Here is a 15,012-nt window from a genome sequence, read left to right as displayed (position 1 = left end):
GAAGTCTTTTCCTAAAGCTGTCGGCCTTCAGCTGGCCCAGAGTTTCAGCAATAGAACCAGTAAAACTTTGCCCTGCTCTCCTGGAGCAGCATAGCAGAGGGAAGGAAGAATGAAAAGACGCAAGCCAAGAAACTGTAGTTATCAAGTCTTCACACCTGTTTTGTTTTTTCTCACCTGGGAACAGTTCTCAAAAAGTAATGGCTTTGAGAGGAGACACTTAATGGGATATACATTTTAGCAAGTTTTGAAAAAACAATCAGTTCTGCAGCTTTATAATCATATGTTGTTTGGTCTTTTAAAATGATCAGTTGGGGAGAGAAACTAGATGTCCAGGGACAGGCAAATAATCCCATGGAGGAGACTTACACTGACCAGTTGAAGAGCAAATTTACAACAGAATAGTTGGGCAGTCTTTAGTTTTGAAACTTCGTGATGTGATGAAACCATAAGATGTGGGATTGAAAGTTCAAAAAAACGTAGTGATAATAAGTGATGTTTCTTACATCCTTTGTGTTAAGATACAGTAAAAAGCAAAGTTGCTAATGGTAACAACACGGAAGTGCAAACAGCCAATGCTTTTTAAACAGTAAGCAGCTAACTTTCTAATGCCTCAGCTTATTGTAGGATATTTATAAAGAAAAGGGAAGAAGAAAATAGCAAAGTAGACATTCCTGGATCATTTTCTTAAAAATGTATCAGGGTGGGCCTGGCCTGGTGGCACAGCGGTTAAGTACACATGCTCTGCTTTGGCGGCCCAGGGTTCCCAGGTTCGGAACCCCGGGCGCACACCGACACACTGCTTGTTAAGCCATGCTGTGGTGGCGTCCCATATAAAGTAGAGGAAGATGGGCACAGATGTTAGCCCAGTGCCAACCTCCCCCACAAAAAAGGGGAGGATTGGCATTGGATATTAGCTCAGGGCTAGTCCTCCTCACAAAAAAAAAAAAACAAAAATTCATCAGGATGCTCTAGGTCTAAGGTGGTTCCTTGGTAGCTGGTTTGTTGTAATAAGACAAAGAAAAGAATTATAAAGAATATATAACCAGGCCGGCCCCGTGGTTTAGCGGTTAAGTGCGCGCGCTCCGCTACTGCTGGCCCGGGTTCGGATCCTGGGCCTGCACCGACGCACCGCTTCTCTGGCCATGCTGAGGCCATGTCCCACATCCAGCAACTAGAAGGATGTGCAGCTATGACATACAACTATCTACTGGGGCTTTGGGGGAAAAAAAATAAATAAATAAATAAAATTATTAAAAAATATATATATATATAACCTTCGGGCCAGCCCCGTGGCTTAGCGGTTAAGTGCGCGCGCTCTGCTGTTGGTGGCACGGGTTTGGATCCCAGGCACGCACCGAGCCACCGCTTCTCCAGCCATGCTGAGGCCGCGTCCCACATACAGCAACTAGAAGGGTGTGCAGCTGTGACATACAACTATCTACTGGGGCTTTGGGGGGAAATAATAAATTAATAAATGAAATTATAAAAAAAAAACAAAAAACATTCTTGCTTCTAAAAAAAAAAAAGAATATATAACCTGTGTAGAGTAGGTGGTAGTTATATTAAATATTCTATACAATTTATTTTGATTTTCTTAAAGTGGGTTAAAATTAGTGCTTGAGATAATTTGAATAAACATTTGGCCAGCATACCCTTAAAAACACAGCATTTTTTTTGTGGCCCTTCAGATTCTTCTGGAAATATGGAGACTGCCTGTATTTTGGAGGCTGAATTATTTTTCTTATCTTCTTGAACTTGCAGGGTTCTCTGTTGACTAGAGTTTTTCACTTGTATTATTTCTAATTGCTGTTCACGCTTTCCATGGCTATTAAAATCACCATAATGCTCAAATTAGTATTAAACTCTTGATAATACCTTCCTTCAGCTCTGTGTTGTAACAGAAAAAGCCTTTGACTGGGAGTCAGGGAGATGCAAGTGTTTGCTGCTAAGTGGTCCTTGGTGGTGATTAAATGGTACAGATTAGTCCAACAGTAAATATTTTATGATTATGATCAACGTTGACCATAATAGCTGCTTTGTTAAGAGAGGATTCGCTCTACTCATTTTTTTTTCATATTTCAAAAGTATGTGTAGTTTGTATTCCTGAAGTAATACTTAGGGATTATTGGCTTAATTATTTTATTTCAGTGATTTAGTGTATTTAATTCTGAATTGTAAATTTCAATGTAATATCTTAACTAGGAATTTCACTTGCTTCCCTAGCCATATCCTGCAAATGAGAATTCCAAACTTGCCTCTGAGAAGGTGGATGACTATGAACATGCAGCAAAGTACATGAAGAACAGTCAAGTAAGGTTACCTTTGGTAAGTTTTCATTTTTTGACATATTTTACAGAAAATGAAACAAAAAGCATATATTATATGGAAACTTAGGAAATTATTTCACTGGTTTATAATTCTTAGGTTCACTGAGTTACAAATAAGATACATATTAGTCTGTTTCCCCTAAGTTATGCTGACTTTTTATAACCATAGAATATAGAATAAAATGTACTTCAGTGAACTGAGAATGGAGTGCTATATCTGAGGCAGTAAAGATGGGGAAAAGTTATAGGCTTAGTTTGAGAGTTTGCTTACTATATCATTGTATCTTAACCTAGGTACTACTGACTCACAGTGTTCCATAGATAAAATTGAGGAGCTCATGAACTTAGATGGGAAAAAATTACATTTTCATTTTCACTGACTTCTACAGGGAAGTTCACATTTTTTTAAATTATGAATGCAACAGTACCACAGTGGTATTAGCTGTAGCTGTGACTTTGTCATCAATAAAATTATAGATATTTGTGTAACACATTTCTGCTGACATCTTAGAATATTGTTTATATTCATCACTTCCTGAAAATTACATTAGTTATTAGAATTGCCACTATATCTTGTTAGTCAATGCATGTGCAAAATAGCACATATATTACTGTATCAAAATTTTTTTTTAATATTTGGATAACTATTTTAAATATAATTTATTTCCTTTGTATGATATGTACTTTACTTTGTAATTGCTTTGTAAAAACACAAGAATCTTATTCCCTCCTGCAGGGCTATTTGATGTTTGAGATAGGCTTTTTTATTTTTTTGTTTTCCAAGTTAAAACTATTAGATAGATGCTTTTTCCAGTTACACACGTGCATGAATACTCTCTTTACTCAAATTCCCCCTTTGGTTGAGAATCAGTAGTTGAGGGAATTTGGCAGGAGGGCAAAAGTGGTGAGAAGGTGGCATTAAAGGTTAATCTCATTGACTCATTTTATGGGTTCAGATCACAATAATATTTACAGTAAATTGTATGTATATTAGTAGTGAAGTTAGGATTATTTGGGCACCTCTGTCCATTATTGAAAAATAAGCATAATATGTGCTTCTATATTCAATCTACAATTTTCTTTGTTTTTTTAATTTTAGGGAACCTTAAGTAAATCAGAATGGGAAGCTGCAAGTGAGTATATCACATCAGTGTAGATTTACTGACATTTTCAAAGATTGTTTCAAAGTGATCATTAAAATCTGAAAACTGTAGAATTTTTCTGACACATATTAGATTGTATGTGTTTAGTTTACACAAAATCCCTATATATGTCTAATTCCCCCTTTCTTGCACAGCTATTTAGTACCAAGAGAAAATATATGCAGGATGTTGCTAAACATAAACTTTCCTGAGCGTTGTGAAACATTTTTGTTGCCTACTCATTACTACATAGCCATCTGTATTTGATGTCTTTACCTCAGATTTCTATTGGAAATTTTGGCTTATAGGCCCTGTATTTTATTGATTCTAGCCACTCTGATGTTGACAGTGAAGGCATAATAAATACTAGAACATTTAGTGAAGAAGCAGTGAGCAGGATATTTTAGAAAGGTATGTGACTGGGAATAGGCATGATACAGAGACATTCTGGACCTGTCTTTGGAAGAGAAGTCAGAGGCCTGGTAAATCTGTGAAGTCCTGTGGTTCTTCAGTAGATGAATGTTGAGGAAGTCAGCTCTCAGAGTCTCACTGTTAAGATGATGCTAATACCCTTATATGGTTGCCCTGAGGACTTAAAAGATAGTTCCCACTGTTCGTTTAAATATTTGTTGATTGCGTTGAAGCCACAAGTGGTAATCAAAGACAATCCATCTGACAAACATTGAGAGTTGATTTATGTAAAGTTCTGTGAAAGGGCTTTTGGATCTAAAAAGGAAACAGGTTATAATCTCTGCCTTCCAGAAGTGTACTATCTAATGGAAGAAGTAGACACAAATAAATGCACCACTAGGCAAACCGTTTTAAGTGCTAAAGTTACCATAAGGGGAAAAATAAGTGAAGGAGAGATTAATAAAAACTAGTGAAATCTGAGAAATAATAATAGTTGATATTATTGAGTGTTTAACATGTGCCCAGGGACCATTCTAAGCTTTTCATTTGTTGTAACTCATTTAATTCTCACAGCTTTATAAGTAGACTACTGTTTATTATATCTCCTTTTCACGGATGAGAAGGCAGTTAAATAACTTGGCTAAGGTCACAGAGCTAACGCAGGTGGTCCATACTCATAACCATGGCCTCCTGGAAGCCCATGTGAAAGGAAAATTTCTTAGGACTTGCTGAATTGGATAGAGAGGAAGAGGAAAGAAGACAAACAGGGCCAACATTTTAAGCCTATTTGTCTCACAATATTGGTACCCTTAGTAGAAATGGGATCGGAGAATGTATTGTAGACATAATCTTCTTTGACAAACTGAGAAATGTGTGTGTAAACCTATGCATTTCATTACTTTTGCTAGAGTGGAGATGGGGAGCTATCTTAGATATCCCGCCAGTCCCAGAGTACTGTGAGAGGAAAACAACTTTGGTCAAAGGTTGTGATGGTGGTACTGGTTATGACTTAGAGCTATATTTTTATATTAAATGTGGACTTTAGTGATAACATGCAGATGGAGAATTACATGGCCCCAGTCAGTTGAGGAAGAGATGGGTTAGAGATGTGAAAAGCAATAGGAAAGGAGCAATAGCCAAACTGCAGTCAGGATCTAGCGTTCGAGATCAGCCTGCTCTTTGGTGAGTTACACTATTCTAAACTGGAGGACTTCGTGGGCAGGAGAGTATCTTGCCTGGTGTCACAGTTTAATAAGTGTAAGAAGCTATATTTTAAACTCCTGCTGGTCTAATCATTAAGCTCTTATTACCAGAGCCTGCTGCTTCTCTAGAAGATGCTTTAAATGTGAAAGGAAGGTAGGAAATTGCTGCTGATTTGCTTTTAGAAATGGTTCAGATTTGTTTCTTTAAATGCCAATTGAAATGCCTGCACAGAAGGCATTTTATATAATGAGTGAGACTTTCAGAATGTTTGAGTTAGAAAGGAAAGAAAGTTACTAATTGCTTCTCTGAAATCAGACACTGTTTCTCAGTGGTTTCAAAAGACCCTAGATTAGGACAGGACAGGATTAGCTGGTTGCTTGCAGAACATAGGTGTGTTTGGGGTGGGTTTGGCTGGGTTGGACTAGAGAAAGAACCCTTGGAGTACAGGGCAAGCTAAGTAATGCCGGCCTCTCCTAAGTCTCGTAACAAACTTGTGAATGCTTTAGACTGCTTCATTTCCTTATTCCCTACTTCCTTATCCTTTGGAAGAATCTATAGATTACTCTGCCTTTTTTCTGCCCATCTATTTCCTATACTGCCAGCCATGTTTCATTTCTCCTAAAAGAAATCAGGATCTAGCAGATAGGGAGCAGAGAACAGCATGACCAGTGTAGTAGTTTGGAAAGACTGGTATGGTGGTCCTGTACAGGTTGGGTTGGAAGGGCACAAACCTGAAGGATCGGGAGGCGGTTACATGGTCTGCAAGCAGTCATTCATCTATCCCCTATTCAAAAGTTAACTCAGAAAGCAAGAACTCCAAGTTACGTGGCCTATTTCTTGACTCGCTGGTTGAATATTCTAGCGCACGCCCTGAACATCCTTGTGATGTTTTGAGGATTTGTCATCTTTTTAGGTATTTTCTTACCATGAAGTCTGTTGGTATCTTATTGGAAAATATAATAGGTTTGATCATCAGTGTGATTCAGATTGGGGAACCATAGACACATTTAGATGTCTTTGAGTGAACACACATCAAAGCAGGAAACCTCATTTAAGGGAGAGTACTCTTGGGGCTGCATATGTGCAGGAATATCACTATTGAGGCCAGAAAAATAATATATCTAAGCATTGATTATTGTGTGGCTTTTGGCTCACTTTCCTTACCAGGCCCTACAACACAATTGGATAATTGGATGAATTTTAACATGCATACTATATGTTCCTTAAAATTCTTCTTCTTAGTTTTTCTATATAGAAAACTTAGAGTCCCACTGCCAGTAGTACTCATAGTAGTGCACTTATTCTACCTGTCTCGCTTCAGGTGAAAAGAATTAAATCATAAGATTTTTTTAGTTTTAGTTTTCCTTGGTTATATGCTTTTAAATTTGCTAATCTCAGACTTTTTAGAGATTTTTAGAGCTGTTGAATAGGTTTTCTCAAGGTCTGTGATGTCACTGAGTATTACAGTAAGTGAATATTTGTTTTCAGGTGAACATATATAATCCCATATCTGCTTAAATATGACTTAAAATAATTGAGGAACCCATAGAAATAATGGGATTTTTCCTCTTCAAAAGCTGCTTGAGAGCCTAAGAATTTTCACCAAATTACAAATAGGACTGAGATTATTGTTCTGTTTACTCTGAGGATATGAGAAACCAAACTCTAACATTTATTTATTTTCTTTTTAGGTATTTACTTGGTTTTTGCATTTGAGAAGCAGCAGTGAGCACATACACAGTAGCACCAGAACAGCTGTATTCCATCTTATGATCCATCTTAGATAGATTTGACAACTTTCCATTTGTTTATTTTAATTATTCTAAATGTGCAGGATGCTGCCGGAAACTCCACTGTATAAATTCAACATTTGCTGTCTGTGACAGATGAACTTTTGTTTGTGTATATAAGAATAAGTTGGGACCTTTGTCTTTAAAAATCTATTTTTAAGTAATGTTCTAAGAATTCCATTTGCCTCTACTCTCTCAGCTCATAAAAATTATAATATGACTTGTTAAAGCCGCTGAACTTTTTCCACAGTGTTCTGGTTTGTTCAGTGTTTGTTTACAGTATTAAATTTATTACAGTTATAAAATTGATGAGGGAGCATACTGATTTGCAGGTGTATGTGCTCATTTCCGTAGTTTTGTTATATAGTGTTTTTCAAGATTAAGTGGATTGTGTTCTATACAATTGAATGTAGGTGTTCAATATGTATTGCTAAAGTTATAAGTTCAAAACTAAATTTTAGATGGTTGTAAAAGTTATTTGTCTAGAATTTTAGCCAGTTATTACATTTTGTTATAAATAATACTTTCTTTGTTAATATGATGCAATTCTGGAACTGTATAGAACATTTTAGATGCCAGCATAGAATTGTTTTGGATTTTGGGAGTTTTCTCTTAAGAATTTCCCACCATAGCAATTAATGTTCCTAGGTATCAAGAATGTAATTAGACAGATTTACCTTTCTTCATTGAACAAAAATGCTGTAGTTGTTTTTCTTAAGATTTCATGAAAACCTCTCCCATAAACCTGTTGCACATTTTCGTCAGATTTGTATATGGAACTGCAATAGGAGGATGTGACTGTGAAGGAAGCGAACAGACTTCAGGTTAATTCTCCCCGATGTTCCGTCTCGGTTACTGGCGCCACGTGCTGTAGACCTGTTACCCCCTTCAGCCCAGAAAGAAGCAGTTTCTTTTCCTCTATTACAATATCATACTTTGCACAGTAGGATCCAGAGTCTCATCACCATTCAGAATTTGTATTTGCCATTTTGGAACTGTTAAAATTGTCAGCCTTGGCTCCTTGCTTGACTGTTCTTCCAAAACTGACACCTAGGTGAGCTCTTGTCCTCACTTTATGTCACCATTTAGGAAACTTGCCAGTTTTTAGATGTAGTGAAAAACTTAAAGAGCAAAGCAGAGCAATTATTGCCTATTCTTTTAAAAATCATTTATTTAAGGCATATTTAAAACACATTGTTTTCTATAATTATCCAGAGTGTTTAAAAAGTATAGTCTCTTAATTCGTTTATATATGTTGATTGTTCGTGGTATTAGAGTAGCAAATCTTTTAGCAAGAGAACACGAGTTACCTAATTTCTGTTCATTTCTGTTGATTCTGCAATCTGTCAATCTCCAAACTGTTACCAGTTTACAAAAATTAAGTCTTTTTGCCTTAGTGGTGGTTTGCCGTAAGTCATTCGGGGAAATAAATAATAGTACTTCGGACTAGGGTGGCTGCTGTTAGCTAGCTAATGATGGGGTCTTAGTGTTAACATATCCAGGCTTGTTTTAGTTCTGGGTGAAGTGCCGGGAAGTATTTTTGATAGTTCAGTAGAGTATGAAAAGCTTCTGTATTATTTCGTATCTCTATTCTCGTTTAATGGTCTTAGTTAATTTTAAGCAAGTAATAAAACATTTTTAGCCTCTTTCTGCTCTTTCCACTCCATGGATAATTTGGGAGAGAGAAGACTCCCCCAAAGGATGGAGTAATTGGTGATAATACAAAGCAGGGAGAAAAGGAAGGTGGAGTCTCCAGGGCCTTCAGTGGGTAGAAAGGAGCAGAGAGAGCCTGAAAGGATCAGGCAGGGCTCAGGGGTCTGAGGAAGGTGTTGTGTGTGCAGGAGAGGCGCGGAGCCATGCTCAGAGGGTGCAGAGTTCCGGCAGTTGCCGTTTCGTTTGAGCTTTGTTGGCCTCATTGCCATCTCTGCTTTTCCCTCCACTCCCCGATGTCTCATTGCTGCAGTTAAGTGTCTGGGCAGTGACTCAAGAAGAACTGTTAGGAAAAGATGGCCCCTGCCCACAATCTCCTATCACCAAGGTAAACGCGAGTAGGACTCCCCACCCCCCGCCAGCACACATGCAGTCTAAATATTTGGTGATTTTCCGTTCAAGACTTGTGGTAACTGTTACAAGAGGGGCATGGCTTTGCACTGTCAGATCAGTGGTGTAAGAGGTTCACGGAAGTGACTGCCGGGCACTCCCAGACCTGCCATTCAGTTTGTCCTCCAAGGATAAAAATAGAAATAAGGATCAAATCAGGCATTTGTGGAAAGGACACAGCCTGAGATTGGGAGGATTGATCTAGGCTGGATTCTGGTAGAACTAAGAATGCTCAAACTGAATTCTTTGGGGCTAGAATATACTACAGGAAAGGCACTACATAGCTACAGTGTTTGGGAAGAGAAACTGGCCATTTTCAGCTGCATCCAAAGGGGAGGTCTCCTAACCTACAGACTGCAGCAAGCCTGTGGGTAGTGACTCTGCTCTTTCAGTGCCCTCCAAGCCTCTGGTTCTAATGTGACTCTCGGAAGAAATTTGCCTTCAGGGAGAGAAGGCATTGATTATAGATACTTTGGCTTCTATGAACTAATCTGTGTAATGACTCTGAAAGGTGGATTATCATACAGAGTTTCCTACGCCCTCCCCAAACTTGGAAGGTGAGGAAATATGACTGCTGTCTAAATTTGTGTTAAAAGCATTAGTAGGGCATCAGAGCAGAGGTGTATAAAGTGAGATGGGCTTTGAAGCAGGGTGCAATGTTGATCAGCAATGGAGAGGCAGAAAAAGCATTGTCAGCTAGCTACCAGATGTCCAGATCTCCAGTCCCATTATCTCTTTTGGGAATTTATTCTTCAGCTTGTCTTAGCTTCTTGCCATTATGTTACTTTGAAATGTCTTCAAGTATCCTTCTAATCAAGATTTGGTTTCTTGGATAGGTCTCCCTTACGGGAGAAAATGCCAGTATGAATATTCTAGCTACTGAACGTTGTTTTTCATTGATGATAAACTTTTCGTTGTCTACCTCAGGCTTTGTATGTATCGTGAGCCAGTCACTGCCAAGGTCTCTTAAGGGTCTTCAAAGTGGAGGTCATTTCCAGGGACCAGGGCCCTATAATATACGTTGTACCAAAATACCTGTTGCTTTTACTGGTCCTTTGGTCAATAGGAAGCATAGGTATATGATGTCACCACCTCCCTAGCTGCGGTTATATGGAGTACTACACCTGATGAGAAGTTTCTTCATTTCCCCACCCTCTGACAGAGCAACATTCCTGATTGTTTGAAGGCAATCAATGCAATGACTGCTACACTTATTTAGTGATAGACTTATTTAGCAGATATATAGGGGATGGAGGTTGGAGGACAGTCACCTCTTCACCTGCGTTCTTCTCCGTTTCTCCTCCACTTCCATTTAGCCCTGAAGCGTGTGTGCCTGTTCCTCACTGCAATACTGAGCAAGTGTGGACTTCAGGAATACTCTCCTCAGTTTGCCTGGGGAGACTTTTGTGTCAGCCCCAAAGCCCTCTCTGCTCCCTGGACTCATCCTGTATGATGCGTCCTTGGGGACAACATACCTTGGATAAAGCCAAGTTGACAGCTAATATTTATTAAGCTCCTACCTTATGTCAATCACTTTTCTAAATGTTTTATATATGTTAACTCATTTTGATCCTTGTAACAACTGTATGAGGTAAGCACCATTATCCCTATTTTAATGATGAGGAAACCGAGGCACAGGATACAAACTTGCCCAAGGCAGAGCCAGGATTTGAGCACCCCATATCCCCCAAGTCAGGCCTGCACTCCAATTGCATGTTATTTACCTCCAGGAGTGTTAGAAAGGCCCAAATGACTCCTTGCTGATCCACTACATGGGACTTGAAATGTTAACTATTGGAGCTACATCTTTTTGGTTTAAAACTTAGATACTTGTTTAAATGTTCCCTGAGAGGAAGATTTACTCCTGAGTGAGAGGCTGTGAGGCAGAGAGAGCAGGAGGGCACTTGAGTTTACTAGGGGAGGAGGTAAAAAGTGAATAGTCAACAGGCAGGAGGGGAAGATAGACTTGGATTTCACATTTTGGTAGACCTGCTCCTTTAGTAACCAGACCTGTAGCAAATCTAGTCTGTATGTTAGCTGGCGTGGGGAGGGGGCTGGTGGTGGAATCTCCTCTCACCCTCCTTAGAAGTGGCAGTTAGGAGTTGAGAGAGTGTAGCCAAGGGAAGAGGCCAAGAGAAAAGAAATTATTTCTTCAGTTTGAGATGATTACTCAGGTAGAGGCAAATCATTTTGTTTTAACTTTTTACTGAAGTGTAACATATATACAAACAAGTTAGTGATTTTTAACAAATAGAACACAGGCATACAGTCACCACCCAGATCAACAAACAATATTACCAGTACGCCAGAAGCTCCCCTCATGCTCCCTTCCAGTTACTACCTCCCCAAAGGTAACCACTATCCTGACAATCTAAGAGCATAGACTAATTTTGTCTGTTTTTGGACATTACATGATTGGAATCAAACAGTATATATTGCTTTGTATCTGGCTTATTCTCTCAACATTATGAGATTTTTGTTGCATGTAATTGTACATGGTTTATTCTCATGACTGTATAGTATTCCACTGTGTGAATAAACCACGTATTATTTATCTGATGGATGTTTGGTTCATTCCCAGTTTGGGAACTATTATCAATAGTACTGCTTCAAATATTTTAGTATATGAATTTTGGTGCACATAGGTAGTCATTTCTGCCTAGGCGTGGAATTGTAGTGTCATAGTATTTACATTATGTTCAACTTTACTGGATACTGCCAAAGAGTTTTCCGAAGTTCCAGTTGCCCCACATTTTCGCCAGCACTCAGTAGTGTCAGTCTTTTTTATTTTGTTCTGTCAGGCATGTAGCTGTATCTTAGTGGGATTTTAGTTTTCATTTCACTGATTATTAACATGATTGAGCACTTTTCATATGTTTATTGGCCTTTGATTGTCCTTTCATGAATTATCTGTTCAAGTTCTTGCCAATTTTTCTGTTGGGTGGACTATCTTTTTGTATTGACTTCTTGGTTTTTAAAAATATATCTATTCTGGGTACAAGTCCTTTGTTGAATGTATTGCGTTATGAGAACATATTTGATGAAAAGCTCTTAATATAGTACAATATACCAATGTTCTCCTTCATAGTTGGCATATTTTGCTTAAGAAATCTTTTTCTACTCCAAGATCATGAAGGTGTTCTGTATTTTCTTCTAAAGTCTTTTTTTTTTTTTTTTTTTTTCCTTTCACTCTGAAATCTTACTGAATTGATTTTTGTTAATAGTGTGAGATAGGGTTTAAGGTAGAAGTTTTCTGTTATGGATTTCCAGCTGCCCTAGTACCATTTATTGAGAAAAACCATCCTTTCCCCACTATACCACAGTTTTTCACCTTTGTCATGTATAAGGTGATCATATATGTATGGGTTTGTTTCTGTATTCTGTTCCAATGGTCAGCTTGTTTACCCTTGCACCAATACCACACTATCTTAATTCTATCTTTATAATGAATCTTGATATCAGTAACAGGAGACAAGAGTAGCTTTAGCTTGTTAATTGAGTTAATTGAGCAAAGTGAAGAGTGCTACATGATGAATACATCAAGTTAGGCAGGAGTGGGAAGAAATCTGGATATTATTCTAAGGTGGATGGAAAGCCTTTTCCCAACAAGAGGATTATATGAATGAGGTCATCTATTTTATGTTCTTATAAGATAACCCTGAGCAGCAAGGATTTGAAAGCTTGAACAACCCTATCAACCAACTTAACCTCAATGTCATCTATAGAACACATCACCCAACAACAGCAAAATATACATTCTATTTAGGTGTACATGAAATATTCTCCAGGATAGAACATAGAACAAATATCAAAAAAATTAAAAGGATTAAAATCATGCAAAGTATTTTTCTTACCACAATAGAATCAAATTAGAAACCAGCAGCAGAAGGAAAATTTGGGAAATCCACAAATATTTGGAAATTAAACCAAAAAACTTTCTTTAATAACCCATAGGTCCAAGAAGAAATCACAAGGAAAATCAGAAAATATTTTGAGCTGAATGAAAATAAAAACATCAGGATGTATGGGATGAAGCTAAAGCAGTGCTTAGAGGGAAATTTATAGCAATGAACAGCTATATTGAGAAAGGAAAGAAAGATCCCAAGTCAATCACCTAAGATTCCACTTAAATACTAGGCGGGAGGGGGGAGGGGAGGAGTGCAGGGATAGCAAAATAAAGTCAAAGCAAGAAGAAGGAAAGAAATAAAGGTTAGAGTGGAAATCAATGAAATAGAAGACAGAAACAATAGAGAAAATCAATGAAATAAAAAACTTAGTTCTTTAAAAAGATCAACAAAATTGACAAACTGTTAGCTAGACTGACTATAAAAAAAGAAAAATTACCAAAATGAGGAATGAGAGGAATTCACTATCAAGTTTATAAAATTTAAAAGGATTATAAGGAAATAATATAAACAATTTGATGTCAACAAATTAGATAACTTAAGATGAACCAATTCCTGTAAAGACAAAAGGACCCAAAATACTGAAACTGTGACTCCAGAAGAAATAAGAGAATCTGAATAGTAAAGAAATTGAATTAGTACTTAAAATCTTCCCACAAAGAAAAACTCAGGCCCAGATGGCATCACTGGTGATTTCTGTCAAATATTTTAAAAAGAAATAATTCCAATTCTTTACAAACTCTTCCAGAAAGTAGAGGAGGAGGGAACACTTCCCAACTCATTCTATGAGGCCAGTATTTCCCTGATACCAAAGGCAGGAAAAGACATCACAAGAAAAGAAAACTACAGACCAATATCTCTTATGAATATAGATTAAAAAGTCCTTGACAAAATACTAGGAAACGGAATCCAGCAGCATATAAAAAGGATTATACACCATAATTAAGTAGGATTTATTCCAGTAATGCGAAGATGGTTTAACATCTGAAAATCAATTAATATAACACACCATATTAATAAAATAAAGGACAAAACCACATGATCATTTCAATAGACAAAGTATTTTACAAAAATCCAACAACGCTTCATAACTCTCAACAAACCTGGAATAGAAGGGAACCTCTTCAACCTGATAAGAGGCATCTACAAAAACCTACAGCTAACAACATACTCAATGATGAAAGACAAAATCGGAAATAAGGCAAGGATGTCCACTCTCACCACTTCTATTTAATGTTATCCTGGAAATTCTAGCCAGTGTAATCATGCAAGAAAAAGAAAGAAAAGGCGCCCACATTGGAAAAAAATAAGTGAAACTGTCTTTTATTTGCAAACAACTACATGTAGAAAATCCTAAAAAATCCACAGAAGTATGAATTCAGCACAGTTACATGATACAAGATCAATATACAAAGTTGTAGTTGTATCTCTACGTACTAGCAATGAACAATTCAAAAATAAAATTAAGAAAAAATTCAATTCACAATAATAATAAAATACTTAGGAATAAATTCAACAAAAATGTATGAGGTTTGTGTACCAAAAACTACAAAATATTGCTGAGGGAAATTGAAGATCTAAGTGGAGAGACATTCCAAGTTCATGGATTGGGACACTCAGTATTGTTAAGATGGCAAATCTCCCCAAATTGACCTATAGTTTCAATGCAATCCCTATGGAAATTCCAGCAAGATTTTTTGCAGAAATTGACAAGCTGATTCTAGAATTTATATATTAATTCAGGAGACGCAGCATCAAGCAAACAATTTTTTAAAACAACGAAGTGGGAGGACTTACACTTCTTGATTTCAAAACTTACACTTCTTGATTTCAAAACTTACACTGTAAGTCTACAGTAATCAAAACTGTGGCATTAGCATAAAGATAGACATACAGATCAATGGACAGAATGCAGAGTACAAGAATAAACTCTCATATTGAGGTCCATTGATTTTCAAGAAAGGTGCCAAGATATAAAGGGAAAGGATAGTCTTTTTGACAAATGGTGATGGGACAATTTTGACCCTTACCTTACACCATATGCAAAAATTAAAAGTGGATTCAAGTCCTAATATAAGCACTAAAACTATAACACTTTTAGAAGAAAACATAGGGAAAAGTCTTCATGACCTTG

The 15,012-nt window shown here is 37.3% G+C and overlaps 1 protein-coding gene across 1 annotated transcript in view; it reads left to right on the top strand.

The window, feature by feature from the left end:
* Positions 1 to 11,532, top strand: part of RNMT (RNA guanine-7 methyltransferase) — a 30,297-nt gene extending 18,765 nt beyond the window's left edge. Inside the window, exons 9-11 of the mRNA XM_087438919.1 lie at positions 2,224 to 2,325; positions 3,427 to 3,460; positions 6,775 to 11,532. Of these exons, the coding sequence (XP_087295045.1) occupies positions 2,224 to 2,325; positions 3,427 to 3,460; positions 6,775 to 6,812 (174 nt within the window). The 3' untranslated portion in view covers positions 6,813 to 11,532. The remainder of the gene's footprint in view (positions 1 to 2,223; positions 2,326 to 3,426; positions 3,461 to 6,774) is intronic.
* The last annotated feature ends 3,480 nt before the right edge of the window (positions 11,533 to 15,012 follow it).

The sequence above is a fragment of the Ceratotherium simum genome, chromosome 14, assembly GCF_057802395.1.
Source record: "Ceratotherium simum simum isolate JZ-2026a chromosome 14, ASM5780239v1, whole genome shotgun sequence".
NCBI classification, from domain to species: Eukaryota; Metazoa; Chordata; class Mammalia; order Perissodactyla; family Rhinocerotidae; genus Ceratotherium; species Ceratotherium simum.
This window is presented reverse-complemented; position numbering and strand designations above follow the sequence as displayed.